At 31.6% G+C, this 14,351-nt stretch overlaps 1 protein-coding gene across 4 annotated transcripts in view; it reads right to left on the bottom strand.

Moving 5' to 3' along the window:
• Window positions 1-5,269: 5,269 nt before the first annotated feature.
• The window catches only part of LOC126887302 (chondroitin sulfate N-acetylgalactosaminyltransferase 2), a 1,014,890-nt gene continuing 1,005,808 nt past the window's right edge, over window positions 5,270-14,351 (bottom strand). For all 4 annotated transcript variants that reach the window (XM_050654726.1, XM_050654727.1, XM_050654725.1 and 1 more), the window contains one exon: window positions 5,270-12,609. In XM_050654726.1, coding sequence (XP_050510683.1) covers window positions 12,397-12,609 — 213 coding nt within the window. In that variant the 3' untranslated portion in view covers window positions 5,270-12,396. The remainder of the gene's footprint in view (window positions 12,610-14,351) is intronic.

The following is a 14,351-nucleotide window of genomic DNA, read 5'->3' as shown; positions in this document are numbered from 1 at the left end:
ATAAACAACCTTCCAACAATTTGATATTTTTATCTTATTTCTTTGCGTTTTCAGAGTGGGTTGGAACGAAAAAAGCACTTTCTGCAATAAAATCAATAATAAAGTATAAGAGGTAGACCAAAACGTATACTTCGCACCCCGACTTCAATAGTGCCATAACCCTAAAAAAATGAAAAAACTTTTTTTTGGAATAACACGTTCCTTTGGTCGTTGCCTTCATTGTGGAACAATGTCATATAATAGGGCTTTTCATCGAGTGTCATTTGTTTCGAGCTTCTGTCATATGTTGTATAATCTGTGTATAATATTGATATACACGGATTATACGACATATGACAGAAGCTCGAAACAAATTGTTTAATACAAAATGTATATTAATATTATACACAGATTATACAACATATGACAGAAGCTCGAAACAAATGACTGTGAATGAAAAGCCCTATGTAGTTATCTTAGAATTAGCTTATTGCTCATGTGTCGTTATTACTTTGGATCCATCAGCATCAGCAAGAGCGCAACAAGAGTTTGGACGATGAAACAAAATCAGCTCTTCAATTTTTCCACAATTTTTTTTAAAGTTAGGAGAAAATACAACCCTTCCATTCACCTTTGTATAATGCCATCTAAGCAAAAACTTTTCTTACTGGAATAATAGCAAACAATACCAATACATGTACCTACAAACTGATGTAAGAATCTTGAAAATTGGAGTACAAATAAAAAAGTTATAAATTGTCCAACTTAATCAAACATTTTTAGTGGCGGAATTTATTGCGGATAAGTAAAATTAATTGTTCGGCACCTTCACCATACTTTCAAAAATCCAGAAAATGTTGAAAGTGTGGCGAATGCGGCGGTTTGATAGAATTTGTTTTTAATTTATGCTGGAGGTGCCGGATCAAGGTGTATAAATATGTTACAGTTCAAGTTGATTCTAAGTTGAGTTGACTTTTCCTAGTTGGAGTCAACTCCAACTGAAACGAGTAGTAAAACTTGATTTGAAAAATTTAAATCAACTTTTACCAGTTGAAGTTGACTCTTCCTAACTCTTGTTAGTAAAAGTAGATTATACAAATTATACGAGTATAATCTCACGTGCATTTTTGATGAGTGCGCGTCTCTTTGTTTTGACCGTTTCAACTACTTATTAGTCCACGCTGTAACGTCGCCCCCGTTAGGTAAATTATTCTGATTCGATTTTTTTGCATAAACTTACTCAAACAAATACATCATTATAACAAATACACAGTGTCAGGCGGTACCGCGGTCGAAAAATTGTTTAACCAATTTTTGTTAACCAAATTCACAAAAATAATTCTTATATACTCTACCTCATATTATGTATAAGTTTTTATTGTGTGAAAATTGTAAATATAGATAGCAGTATATGAAGGGTTTAAAGTGTGCCTGAAGTAATAATTTGTTTCAAATGGGTTATAGTGAGTGATTAAGCCTTGAAAATGGTCATTTTCGCATTTTTCAAATTTTAAATCGCGTATAACTCGAGAACAATAAATTTTACAGAAAAATCACAAAACACCTCTTTTGCTCCGAATGACCCAAATTAATGATGTAAAAAAATGTCCGAAATGAATTTTTTTTTGTGAATTTGTTTAAAAAAATTTTGTTTAAACAATTTTTCGATTACGGTACCACCTGACACCCTGTGTATTCGTTATAAGGACCTCTTTTTGAGTAAGTTTGTGCAACAAAATCGAACCGGAATAATTTACCTAACGGGGGCGACGATACAGCCTGGACTATAAATATCACGATTTGAACATAATATACAGTAACATTTAATTTCTAGAATCGGTTGTTTGTGTGAATCAACTTTTACTAAATGGAATTGGGAAGAGTATACTTTAACTAGTTGGAGTCTACTTTTCCAAGTAAATGTTGAATAAAAATCTTCGTTTTATATTTATAATCAACTTTTACTAAAACCAGCCATTTGAGTCGACTCGAACTAGGAAAAGTCAACTCCAACTGGATAATCAACTTAACTGTAACATATATACTAGGGATGGCGGTTGTTAACAAAATACCGGTTTTCGGATAGATATACCGTTTTTTTTACCTACGGTTTAACCTACCGGTTATAACCGGTCAAAAAAACTGGTTGTTCCAAAAACCGGTGTTCGGTTTTTTGAGTCACAGCCAATACCCAATAGGTTACACATATCCTACATATCAGTATATAGCAATCAGTCATCAGTGTTGTGAAATCGGTTTCAGTCAGCTTAAAATTTCTCATTTTCGCGCGGTGGGCAAAAAACTTTAACATTTTTTCTCTAGATTCAGTTTTTTCCACTTACCTGGTTTTTCACCGGTTATTACTTTAAAAAGAAAAAAACCGGTTATAACCATGATAAAAAAAGAATGTGTGTGTACTTTGTACGCATGTAAGAATTTATACTTCCACTACATATTATATGAGTTTTAAGACAATACCAAAAATTTAAAAAAATAAAAGAATAAAACGCACACAAACACATTGAAAAATGCCACAAAGAAAAAATGATTTCTGAACGATAATAATTGTTGGCAAAAATTTTAAATACGCATTTTCTGAAAAAAAAAATTATATAACAAATATACTTACAATCATAAAATGCATAAAAAAATAAAAAAAGAATGTGTGTGTACTTTGTACGCACGTAAGAAGTTATACTTCTATTATATGATTATATGATTATATGATTATAAACGAAATTAATATACTTTTTATTTATATTTTATTTAAATATTAAATTAATTTATACTTAATACTTCTCAAACATTTTTATTAAAACAGTGCCAAAAATTAAAATAATAAAAAAATAAAACACACACAAACACATTAAAAATGCCACAAATGATTTCTGAACATTAATTGTCGGAAAAATTTTTAACTAAATACGTATTTTCTGAAAATAAAATTATATAATAAATATACTTACAATCATAAAATGTATAAAAAAAATAAAAAAATAAAAGTTTCTATTGGGATTCGAACCAACTTACCACGCGGCTGGTATTTGCGTTGTATTGGGATTCACCCGCATTAAAACTGCACCACAGAGGCAGCTTGTCATTATGTGCGAAGATCGTCTAACTAAACAGATTAACCTTTTGACATTTTTAACTTATGTAAATCAAATTATTTTGATTTTGAATTGAAATGATTTAGAATTGAAAAAATACAACAAAACATAGGTAAGAAGACAATATATTAGGTGAATATTGATATAAATTTTGATGGTAATCAAATTATGTAAAAAAAAGTATTACATACTACTTATGTATTTTGGTAGGTTCAAGGTAGGTATCGGAGCCCGTATAACGACTAATACATTTCGCAATCACTTGCGTCGTGCAAAGTGGCTATGTTCAAATATCATAACAAAATTTGATCAACTATTTATAAAACACTTACCAGTGAAAGATTCTTTAGCTTTGAATAAGCGAGATCTGCGGCACTCATACTAGGCACAGTTTGATGAGCTTTCACATTGGCATGCAACAATCATCTCTTCTATGTAAATAAGTCCAAAAATATAATATGAAAACTATTTAAAAAGGCAGTATAACCATTAACTAACTTTTTGTTTGTTGTTTCTCTTCCTACAAATTTTAAAACGCAACAAGCATACATTATAACCAAACACAGTCCCACAGCTGTGCCACAGCTGCCATATTGGATAATTTTTGTCATGTCATTTGAACATCCAATCAGAACAAAGTTATAATGCGCATGCGCCCGGTCGCTAGGTTTTCCCGTATAAAATTTCACCGTCATTACGCCCGTAAAGAAGTATAACTTCAAAAATAAAAACTTGCATCGGGAACCGAACCCGTGAATTTCGGGACGCTTTGATTCGTAATCGAAGCGTAGACTCACTCGTCCAATTCCACATTATTTGTCATGTGGAAAAATAGGGTAACTGAACGTTTTACTGTTTGACAGTTGTCTTGAATATAATTAAATTATGTAGTTTAAATTTTGTGGAAGAAAATATTAAAATATAACAAAACAGTAAGAAAACAGTATATTAGATGAAGATTGGTAGAACTTTTGTTGGTAATCAAATTAAGTATGTAAATCAAAGCATTACATACCTACTAGATAAATAAATCTACGCCAAAAAATCATAATTTAAAAATAAAAATCGGACCTAATTTGGGATTTCTCTCTAAAATCCCCATTCTTGAGAAAATAAATGTACATATTTCAACCTAATCCAAATATATAATTACAATATGATTATAATAAAAACTACTTACCGAATTAGAATGAGTTTTCGTTGTCCAAATTAGTCCAAAAGTCCAAAAATATTGGTATATGAAAACTATTTAAAAAGGCAGTATAACTATTAACTAACTTTTGTTTGTTGTTTCTTTTCACACAAATTTTAAAACGCAACCACCATAAATAATCTAACTACAGCTGTGCCACAGCCGCCATATTGAATAATTTTTGACATGTCATTTGAACATCCAATCAGAACAAAGTTATAATGCGCATGCGCCGGGATCGTAGGTTTTAACATATAAAAATTCACCCTCATATCGCCGGTAAAGAAGTATAACTTCAAAAACAACCGGAAAAACCGATTATTGCAGAAGAAAAAAACCGGTTTTAGGTTATAACCGGTAGATTTTTCCGATCCCTAGTATATACCCATATATAATACACATAGAAACCTCAGTAAGTATGAGCAGATGAAGATGCCACATTGTGATAAATAGTTTTATCAAAGGTGATACCACGAGTCCTCTAAATTTTATCGATAAATTTTTTTGTTTTCACGAAAACTTCTTTATTTGGTAAAATTACGAAAACAAACCGAATGATAAAATCACGAGTCCGAAGGAAGAGTGATTTTATCCATTTCGGTTTGTTTGAGTGATTTTACCCTAAATAAAGAAGTTTAAGTATGAAAACGAAAAAATTTATCAAGCAAAATTTAGAGGACGAGTGGTATTTGAAAAGATTATTTTGTGAACCAATATGTATTATTAGTAAATACGGGCATCTGTGAAATATTATTAAAACAACTAGGATCAATGTCTTAACTAGGTTATAGATAAATTATTTTATATTTTTAAATTTAGGGTACCTACCTTAAGTTTTATCAGGGAAGAGACTGTTTTATCAAGGAAGAGGCTGTTTTATCAGTATTACACTCAATGATTGGCTAGAACGACGCGTGGTGATTGGCTGAAAAAGCAAAAACGTCAGAATTTGACAGGTGAAAAAAATAATCAGAAATAAAACACTATAGAGTTTATATAATTTATTTTAAAAAATTGGCTCACATGTTTCTAGTAATATTTAGGTATTATTGATATAAGAATCTTTCATTCTATCAAACGACTGCTTTAAAATTTCTTTTAAACATTCATACACCACGGAAAGAAATTATTTTAATTCGAAATGTTAAACAGGCAGCACTTTATCTGATTATAACACAACATATTATTTATATTTAAATTTCAAAAACATAAAACAACAAATAATACTGTTTTATCTGCTAAAAATTAGCAAACTTTACCAATAAAACATGGTTCAAAATAATTTCCTTCCACCTAAAATTCGTATGGCAATATAAATACAAGCATTTTTCTAAAAATCCATTTCCCAAAAATTATATTTTATAAAATTCCCTTACTTTAAAGATGAGATTCGATGTGGCCATGTCAACATTTCTTGAAAGGATTTCATTTCTACGTTGTATAATTAACTAAGGGAATGGTGATTGATGTATTAACCTTTTCAATACTGCGGAGTAATACGGATTCCAAGAATAATTAAAAAAATATGTATTGATAAATGCGGCTCCAAATTATATAGGGATAAAATAACTCAGTAGTATATCGTCTTTAGTTGGGTATTTTCGGACTTAGTCAGGTAAAAGTCACTATATTCTGTCTCAGTATACATCAAACACTGGCTGATTTTGGTTCTTGATGGTTCTCCTCACATGAAAAAACAACGCTTACAGATATATTGAACAAAGATTTTTCTGTGATCGACTGCTTCTGAAAAGTTTCCAAGAAGAATTATAATGCAAATAATTTTAATGCAAATATACAGGGTGTCCAGAAACTCTACTGACAAACGAAGACAGGAGATTCCTCAGATAATTTTAAGACAATTTAACCCAATTCACCTAGTCCGAAAATGCTTCTTAAGGGAGATAGAGCTCTTTGAAGATGGCGTCATGAAATTAGTTTTTCTCAAATACCTCCAGAACGCTTTCATTTAGAAAAACGAAAATTGGTATGCATATTTACTTTTCAGAGATGAATCGATTCCATCCATTGCAAATTTCTAGTATCGGTCATAGGCGTCCGTTTTGGGTAGAGCAACGGGTATTTTATCGCATAACTTTTTTGTCCTTAACTTTTATACATTTTTGACATCGGATTATTAAATTGTGAGATATTCTAGTACTAAAAGGTACTCTTGTTTTAAGTCGGTAGGACACACCGTTTTCTAGAAAAATCGATTTTAAAGTTTTTCATTGTTGGAGTTTGAAAAAAAATTGAAAGAACGAAGTATTTTATAAACCTAAAGTAAGAGTAACTTTTAGTACTCGAATACCTCATAATTTAATAATCTAGTGTCAAAAATGCTCCAAAATTCAAGACAATAAAGTTATGCTATAAAATAACTGTTGGCCTACCCAAAACGGATGCCTATGACCAGTACTAGAAATTCGCAATTAATGAAATCGATTTATCTTTGGAATATAAATAAATGTACCAGTTTTCGTCTTTCCAAACAGTTTTTGTTTTGATTTTTTTTTATTTAAAAAGCGGAAAATTTTGAAATCGATTTTTCTAGAAAACGGTGTGTCCTACCGATTTAAAACAAGAGTATCTTTTAGTACTAGAATACTTCACAATTTCATAATCCAGTATCAGAAATGCATAAAAGTTAAAGATAAAAAAGTTATGCGATAAAATAACCGTTGCCCTGCCCAAAACGGACGCCTATGATCGGTACTAGAAATTTGCAATGGATGGATTAGATTTATATCTTGTAGATAAATAGGCGTACCAATTTTTGTTTTTCTAAATAGACGCGTTCTGGAGGTATTTAAGAAAAACTAATTACAAGACGCCATCTTCAAAGAGCTCTAGCTCCCTTAGGAAGCATTTTCGGACTAAGTGAATTGGCTTAAATTATCTTAAAATTATCTAAAGAATCTCCTGTCTCCGTTTGTCGGTAGAGTTTCTGGACACCCTGTATAATGCACTATATAAATCCACGTTTCAAAATATTGGGAGAATCCATGATTATGTTGAATAACATAGTGCTTGTGAATTCCTCTGTATTATTCGATTGCCTGTATCTATTAGCTCCGTAAGTTGTCCATCTATTCTGATTTCCATCTTATTGTTTTGTTAAACATTATCAAGTCGTTCTCTGTAAAATGCCTTCTTCAAGGCAATGAAACATAGGAACACAGGTGTATTGTATGCTAATGCGTTCTGTATAACCTGTTTTATAACGAACATTGAATCTGTACACGACCTTCATGTACTGAAACCTTGTTGCTCATCGGTGATGGCTGCTTCACCACCTTTCACCAATTATTCATGTTCTGTTCTTTTCTCTTTACACGTATTTTGTACTTCATGCTTTCTTATGGATCTAAATTTTTTGTTTGGAGTAATATCTGGTGTTTGTGGTTCCAAAGTCATTTGTTGTTCCTTTGTATATAGCTTTGTTAGATAGTCAATACGTGCATCCTTTTAGATGAGTTGCGGGTCTATTAATTTCTTCAGCTCCGCTTTTTGATTTCTTATTCTTTTTCTTCTTCTTCTTTTTGTATAGACATGACTCTGTCTGTTTTTTCAATGTGCCTCTAGTAAGTTGTCGTTCCATTGTTTTCGTGGTCTTCCCACTGATCGTCTTCCTATTGGGGAACCGTCTCTCGCTGTCCTGACTACCCTATTTGTTGTCATTCGGCTTGTGTGGTCATTCCATTCTATTCTTCTGTTTATTACTCAGTTATTAATGTTATACACCTTGCATCTCCGTCGTATATCTGTACTTCTAGCTCTGTCCCATAGAATCTGACCATCGATTTTTCGAAGGGTTTTCATCTCCGCTGTTTCGAGCAATTTTTTGTCCTCTCTGTGTCGGGTTGTGTTTCTGCCGCGTATGTCATTATTGGTCTGATGACTGTTTTGTAAATTCTGCCTTTCATTTCTTTTCCGAGATTTTTATATCTCCATATTGTGTTATTCAGGCAGCCTGCGGCTCTGTTTGCTCTATTCGCTTGACTTCCACTTCTGTTTCGAGCCCTCCGTAGCTAGATAGTGCGATGCCTAGATATTTAAACTCCATCACTTGTTCTATTATCTGAACTTCCATCTCCAACTTACATCTTATTGGATCTGCTGTTATAACCATGCATTTTTTCTTTTGTGAGGAAATTAACATGTTAAATTTTCTGGCGATTATGTTGAATTGGTGCAGCATACTTTGTATATCATCTTCACTTTGAGAGATTAGTATTGCATCGTCCGCAAATCAGATTATTTTAAGTTGTTTTTGTTCCACTTGGTATCCTTTTTTAGTTCTTACTTTTTTTATTATTTCGTCCATGATCAGGTTGAACAATAAAGGACTCAAGGAATCCACCTGTCTTATCCCATTGCCGGCTTCAATTGGATCAGTTAGTTCATCTTCCACTTGTACTTTTATTGTGTTGTTCTGGTAGATGTTTTTGATCGTTTTAATTATTGCTAGAGGTACAACTCTCTAGTATAACAAATGGAAAACGTCCTTTAATGTGACCCTGTCAAATGCTTTCTTAAGGTCCACAAAACATAAATATGTCGGTTTATTGTATTCCAATGATTTCTATTGAACTTGCCTCATTATCAATATAGCGTCAGTGCATGACCTTCCCGACTTAAAACCTTGTTGTTCTTCTGCTAATGGTATAATTTCATTCAATTTGTTTGTTATCACTTGGGTTGTTAATTTTAATGTTGTGTTTAATAAGTTAATTCCCCTGTAATTCTCCGGGTCCGATTTGTCTCCTTTTTTGATTTCTTATTGAAGGTCATATACCTATGTAATTTGTAAATCATAAAGATTAAGCTCCATTATTTTGAGGAGCGTTCGGAACGATACCCGTTTTAAAATCTTCTTACAAATGCATGTGTTACATTTCTCATTGTTTTGTAATCTTCGTACACCTGTTGTATATGACATGATCTTTAGGTAAGCTTTCTTCTTTTCCTTGCATTTTCCTGTACTGTAGTTGTTTAAAATGTTAGTAATGTCTGATGTAAGAGTTTTTTCTGACTTTCCCTCATTCTGTCAACGCCTTTTTGTTTGTTTTCTATTTTTTTGTAATATTCCTGTTTAGGTTTTTTCAGATGCTGTTCTTATATTCGCGTCTTTGAAGATTGTGCTATAGAAGTTGCTACTTTTGTTGTTTTTTAGTCAGTTTTTTAAATCTTTGTTTGTCTTATATAAACGGTTAATAATAAAATTTATTTGAATCCGCGTATTATAATCTTTGGTATATGCTGGTGATGGCAAGGCAGAACATAACATGAACTATCAAAGTTATGTAAAAAATTTAAAAATCAGTAGGTAACCCAAAAAAAAAATTTAAGAATAAATTAATATTTTTACCTAACTAATTAAAAGGATATCGCAAAATGTTATTTTCTCCGCTTGTTCATATTCGTCATCGTTAACAAACAGTTTATCATGCGTAGCTATGAAATCCCTCAAGCATTTATAATAATAACAAAAAAATAAACTGTTAATCAACATAACAAAACACAACAATAAAAATCACAAAAGTTATTTTGGAATTTCGGCATTCAAAATCACAAGGGGTAAGTATCTTCTTTGCTACTAGGTACAAAGTTATGAAAAATATAGTGTGTTTTAAAATACACTAGGAATTTTTATTACGAACATGGTATTCATTTGTTTTCTTAACCATAAATTACTTTGTGACAAATTGTAGGTAAGAATCGCAAAATAAGGTCTTCGTAAACAATAAAGAAAATGATAGATAAAGGCAAGAGATAAAGTTTTAAAGAAATGGCCAGAAACGACCAGAAATGGAAAGAAATTACTAGAATTTTGTTCTTTAAAGAAGATAACAAAATAATATAATCAAATCCAAAATTAGAACTCCATTATTGATTAAATATGTACTAGTTGAAAGCAATGATATAAGAAAAGCAATGGATAAAAAAGTACACAGAGAATCTGAAATAGGCAGCGACCATTACATGATAGCAACTAAGATATAAAAACAAATAAAAAAGAAGAAAAAGTCTAGTACAGCAAAGTAAAACCAATTAAAGAGAGACGATAAAAACATAGAAGGTACGAAATAAAGAAATGGTAAAAATATATGAGAAACAAGTAAACCAAACCTTCGAAAGGGTTTACAGAACCCTGAAAACGATAGGAAAAAAACATGACGAAAAGAAAAAACAACAGAAACACAACAAAGAGTTAAAAGATAACAACTACATAAAAAGAACTATCAATGGATATAAAACAAAATTACAATAATAAAAAACAAAATATTATATTGGAAGATAATGCAGAAAGCTCAATAAAGTAGTAGGAAGAACTAGAAGGAGCAATAAAAATGACGAAGTATTAAAAAGCATATGTAGTGAATAGAATAACAGCAGAAATTATAAAAAACATGGATAAAAATGGAGAAAAAATATTGGAGAGAAAATTCCGGAAAATTGGAAAGTGTCACTAATAGTACTCATATAAAGGAGGTAGGAGAAAATGTAATAACTACCGAGGACGTTGCTATGTAATATATAAAAGTCTTTATAAATATAAAAAAATATAGAAAAGATAATAAAAAACGATTAAGAATAATCACGGAACACACATTAGATGAACAACATAGTGGATTTGGAAGTAGTAGGATTATACAGAATCATATATTTAAAAGAGATAACACGAAACACGCTGCAAAAGAAACAGAAAACATACTTAGCATTTCTTGACCTAGAAAGAGCCTTCAATTAAGTACCAAGAAAGAAACTGTGGAAAATATTAAGAGAAAAAGGAGTGGATAACAAGTAACTAAAAATGATACAAAAAATATACAATGAAAACAACAGTGCCGTAATTAGTAATAAAATAATTCAGCATTAGATACGTTTACAATAAATGGCACGTAGCTCAACACTATTTTTAAAATATTATAAATAAATGCGCAACAAGGAGTAAAAAGTTGAAAGTAGGGTATAGAAATCTGCAAAGGGCAGAAATTATGAAAGAAGTGTTTACTGGCAATTTGGTGCTATGTAATTGCAAAAACTGAAAAAGTACTTCAATAATTTGGAAATATGGAAAGAAGTGTTCACTAAAATCAGAATGAATGAAAAATTATTAAAACAAGTGTAACAATATGTATATCGGGATAAATATTAAATTAGTTTCAAACCCGAGTCAGATTGGGGAAATGCAAAAAGTGGTACAGTAATAACATCGCAAAAAAAAGAAAGTCCGCCCAAAAAAAGAGCGAAAGTATGAACAGAGAACTTTGAAAACTTTATTTTAGAAAAGAATAAATCTTTTCTACGATTTTATTCGTGGCCATTTTGGTGCTCGTTTAAAACACACTATACTTCTTCAATTTATAACTCAAATATTCTTGATAAGCACCATAATAAAATTGTTGTCAATAATAAATGTATACAGGAAATTTATGATAATCAATTTTAAACCATATAGGTCTGGATCCCGCGTATGAAAAAAAAGTTGATTAATAGCAAGCTGACAATTTGTTAATAGCTTAAGGGTGTCTAGTCAGATAAACTTTGATATATAAGACCACTGGAACAGGGACAGTTTTAATTGTGGAACAGGTTAAAAATTTGGAACGGTCAGACCACGAAAGCGGCACATTCATTTAGTCCGACAGAACAGACTTAAACTCTCCGAACAGAGATTAAACTCTCATGTAAAAATCAGACTGCTATTTATCACCTGTCATAATTCCTGTCATTTAACATATTCTACATGTTCCACTCATTAAAACGCCCATTTGGTGCTAAATAGCAGTCTGATTTTTGCATGAGAGTTTAATCTCTGTTCGGAGAGTTCAAGTCTGTTCTGTCGGACAAAATAAATGTGCCGTTTTCGTGGTCTGACCGTTTCAACTTCCCCTGTTCCAGTGTTCCCCTATATCAAAGTTTGTCCGACTAGACACCCTTAAGCTATTAACAAATTTTCAGCTTGCTATTTTTCAACTTTTTTTTCATACGCGGGAGCCAGACCTAATATCTTCACTCAAAAAAAACTATTAGGCAAATTTGTTGTACTTAAAAAAATCACAAATTTCTCGTATACATTACCTAACCATCAATAGATTAGTAATCAATTTACGTTTGAGTCCTCAGTTTCTTTGGTGCTGTCTTCAAGGTCTTGATTTGGTGTGGGTTGTACTTCGCTGGACTGCTGTTCGCAGCGATGTCGTCCCTAAACGCCAGGAAGCCTAGTTGGGCGTGCGAGGCTTCGTTTAGTGCGCGGGATCTGATGCAGGCTCTGTATTGATCAGCGGATAGCTTTTGGCCACCTGGACTGCCTGAACAAACCTGGAAGAAAAAGAGAAATATGTTAGACCAGATACGTGTTAAAAGTGTTAACGTGATTTTTTAATAATATTTATATTGTTACTATGGAACGCTTAGAATTTTAAACATCTTTAACAACAAAATACTTGGATCACAGAATATATTATGCTGAGTATTCTCTGCTTGGATCTTCCACAAATAATACACAATAAGAAAGAATAAATTATTACCGAGGGCCGAAAGTCACTTTGAATAATTAAAAAGTTTACTTTGAATGAGATATTTGAAATTAAAAATCACACTAAATTTTCTCTTAGTTTTTCACTTCTGTAACTCATTAAAATAAACATTATATAAGTTCTCAGGGACTTTTACAATGTTTATTTCACTGCGTTTAAATTTTTCAAAAATACTTATTAGGTTTCTCATCCCCTTAAGTTTTTTTATTAATTTTTTTCTCATATATTTTTGCCGTCTCTTTGTTTCTAAGCTTATAAGTTTCTTTTTAATTTGTTTTCGTCTTTTTTTATTTCGCCTCTTTTTTAATTGCTGTTTTCTTTTCATATCTTAGTTACTACCATAATATTTATAATGGTCGCTACTTATGTAGAGTTCTGCTTGTACTTTTGTACCCATTATTTTCTTCTTTCATTGCAAAAGAAAAAACAATTTAAAATCTAGTCCATGAAAATTATGTATTCAAGGCAAGAATTACCTTGATAGCTTATTGCTAAATAATATGTTTGACAAACCCTGATAAAGGTGACGTTAAGTCTGTAGTTTAGGGTCGAATTTTTAAAGCTGTGTCAGCGTAGTGACAAATTGCACTGTCAACTCACAATCCGTAGTAATATATCAACAAATTATGCCATAAAACAACGTTAACACTCACACCAATCCGTCTACTCTACAACCCTAAAACGAAATCAAATATTTTATGTTCTCCCATTTTGGCGAATGTTGCGTGTTTACGTTAAAGCTATAATACCCCTTCAAATTTTATATAACATCTAATACTCTGGGAAAATTAGGAAAAAATAAGGAAAAGATTCTTAGCAATTATTTTGTTGCTGGAATCTAAACTTAAGGTCTTAATATCGGTATTCAAAGTCCGCAGAAAGTGTGCTATTTTGTTTATTCGCAAGTTACTGTCCGGAAATCTTGTTTTTTTCAATTATTGCTCTGTTACTCCGAAGATTTGAACTTTTAACGGAAAACCCCAATTAAAACTCAGCATAATTAAAGTGGGCACACAATCTTTTATTTTTAACTAATATTTTCCTGTCAACAGAAACTCCAACTTACTGGCCAACTGATTCTGCTAAAACTCGTGACTTGCTTGACTTTTTTTGTGAAAAATGGGTCACCAGCTCCTTACTTGGACGGAATACTGAGCTATGATTTTTCTTCTCATCATTCTCCGATAATAGCCTCAATAGGAAAAGCCGCGTTGCATAACAAAATTTCCACAAGATTACTTAACAAGAAAACCAAATGGGAAGAATATCGCAGCAGAATTGAAGAAATAATCAAACTTGACATCAGACTAAAGGAACCTACTGAAGTAGAAGAGGCGATCACAAATTTTATTAAGCTCATAGCTCTATAATAGCGAGAAGTGAAGGAACTCATAGCTCTAAATCGAAAATAAGTGCTAGATTACAACGCACGTAAGACCCTGTTGACAGAACAGCGTACAACTGAGCCAGTAATCAACTAAAATCAAAAATTAAAGCACTCCGTGAAAGTTAATTTAATGAATA

Source organism: Diabrotica virgifera, chromosome 6, assembly GCF_917563875.1.
Source record: "Diabrotica virgifera virgifera chromosome 6, PGI_DIABVI_V3a".
NCBI classification, from domain to species: domain Eukaryota; kingdom Metazoa; phylum Arthropoda; class Insecta; order Coleoptera; family Chrysomelidae; genus Diabrotica; species Diabrotica virgifera.
Note: the sequence above shows the minus strand (reverse complement) of the source record. Positions and strands in the feature narration are given on the sequence as shown.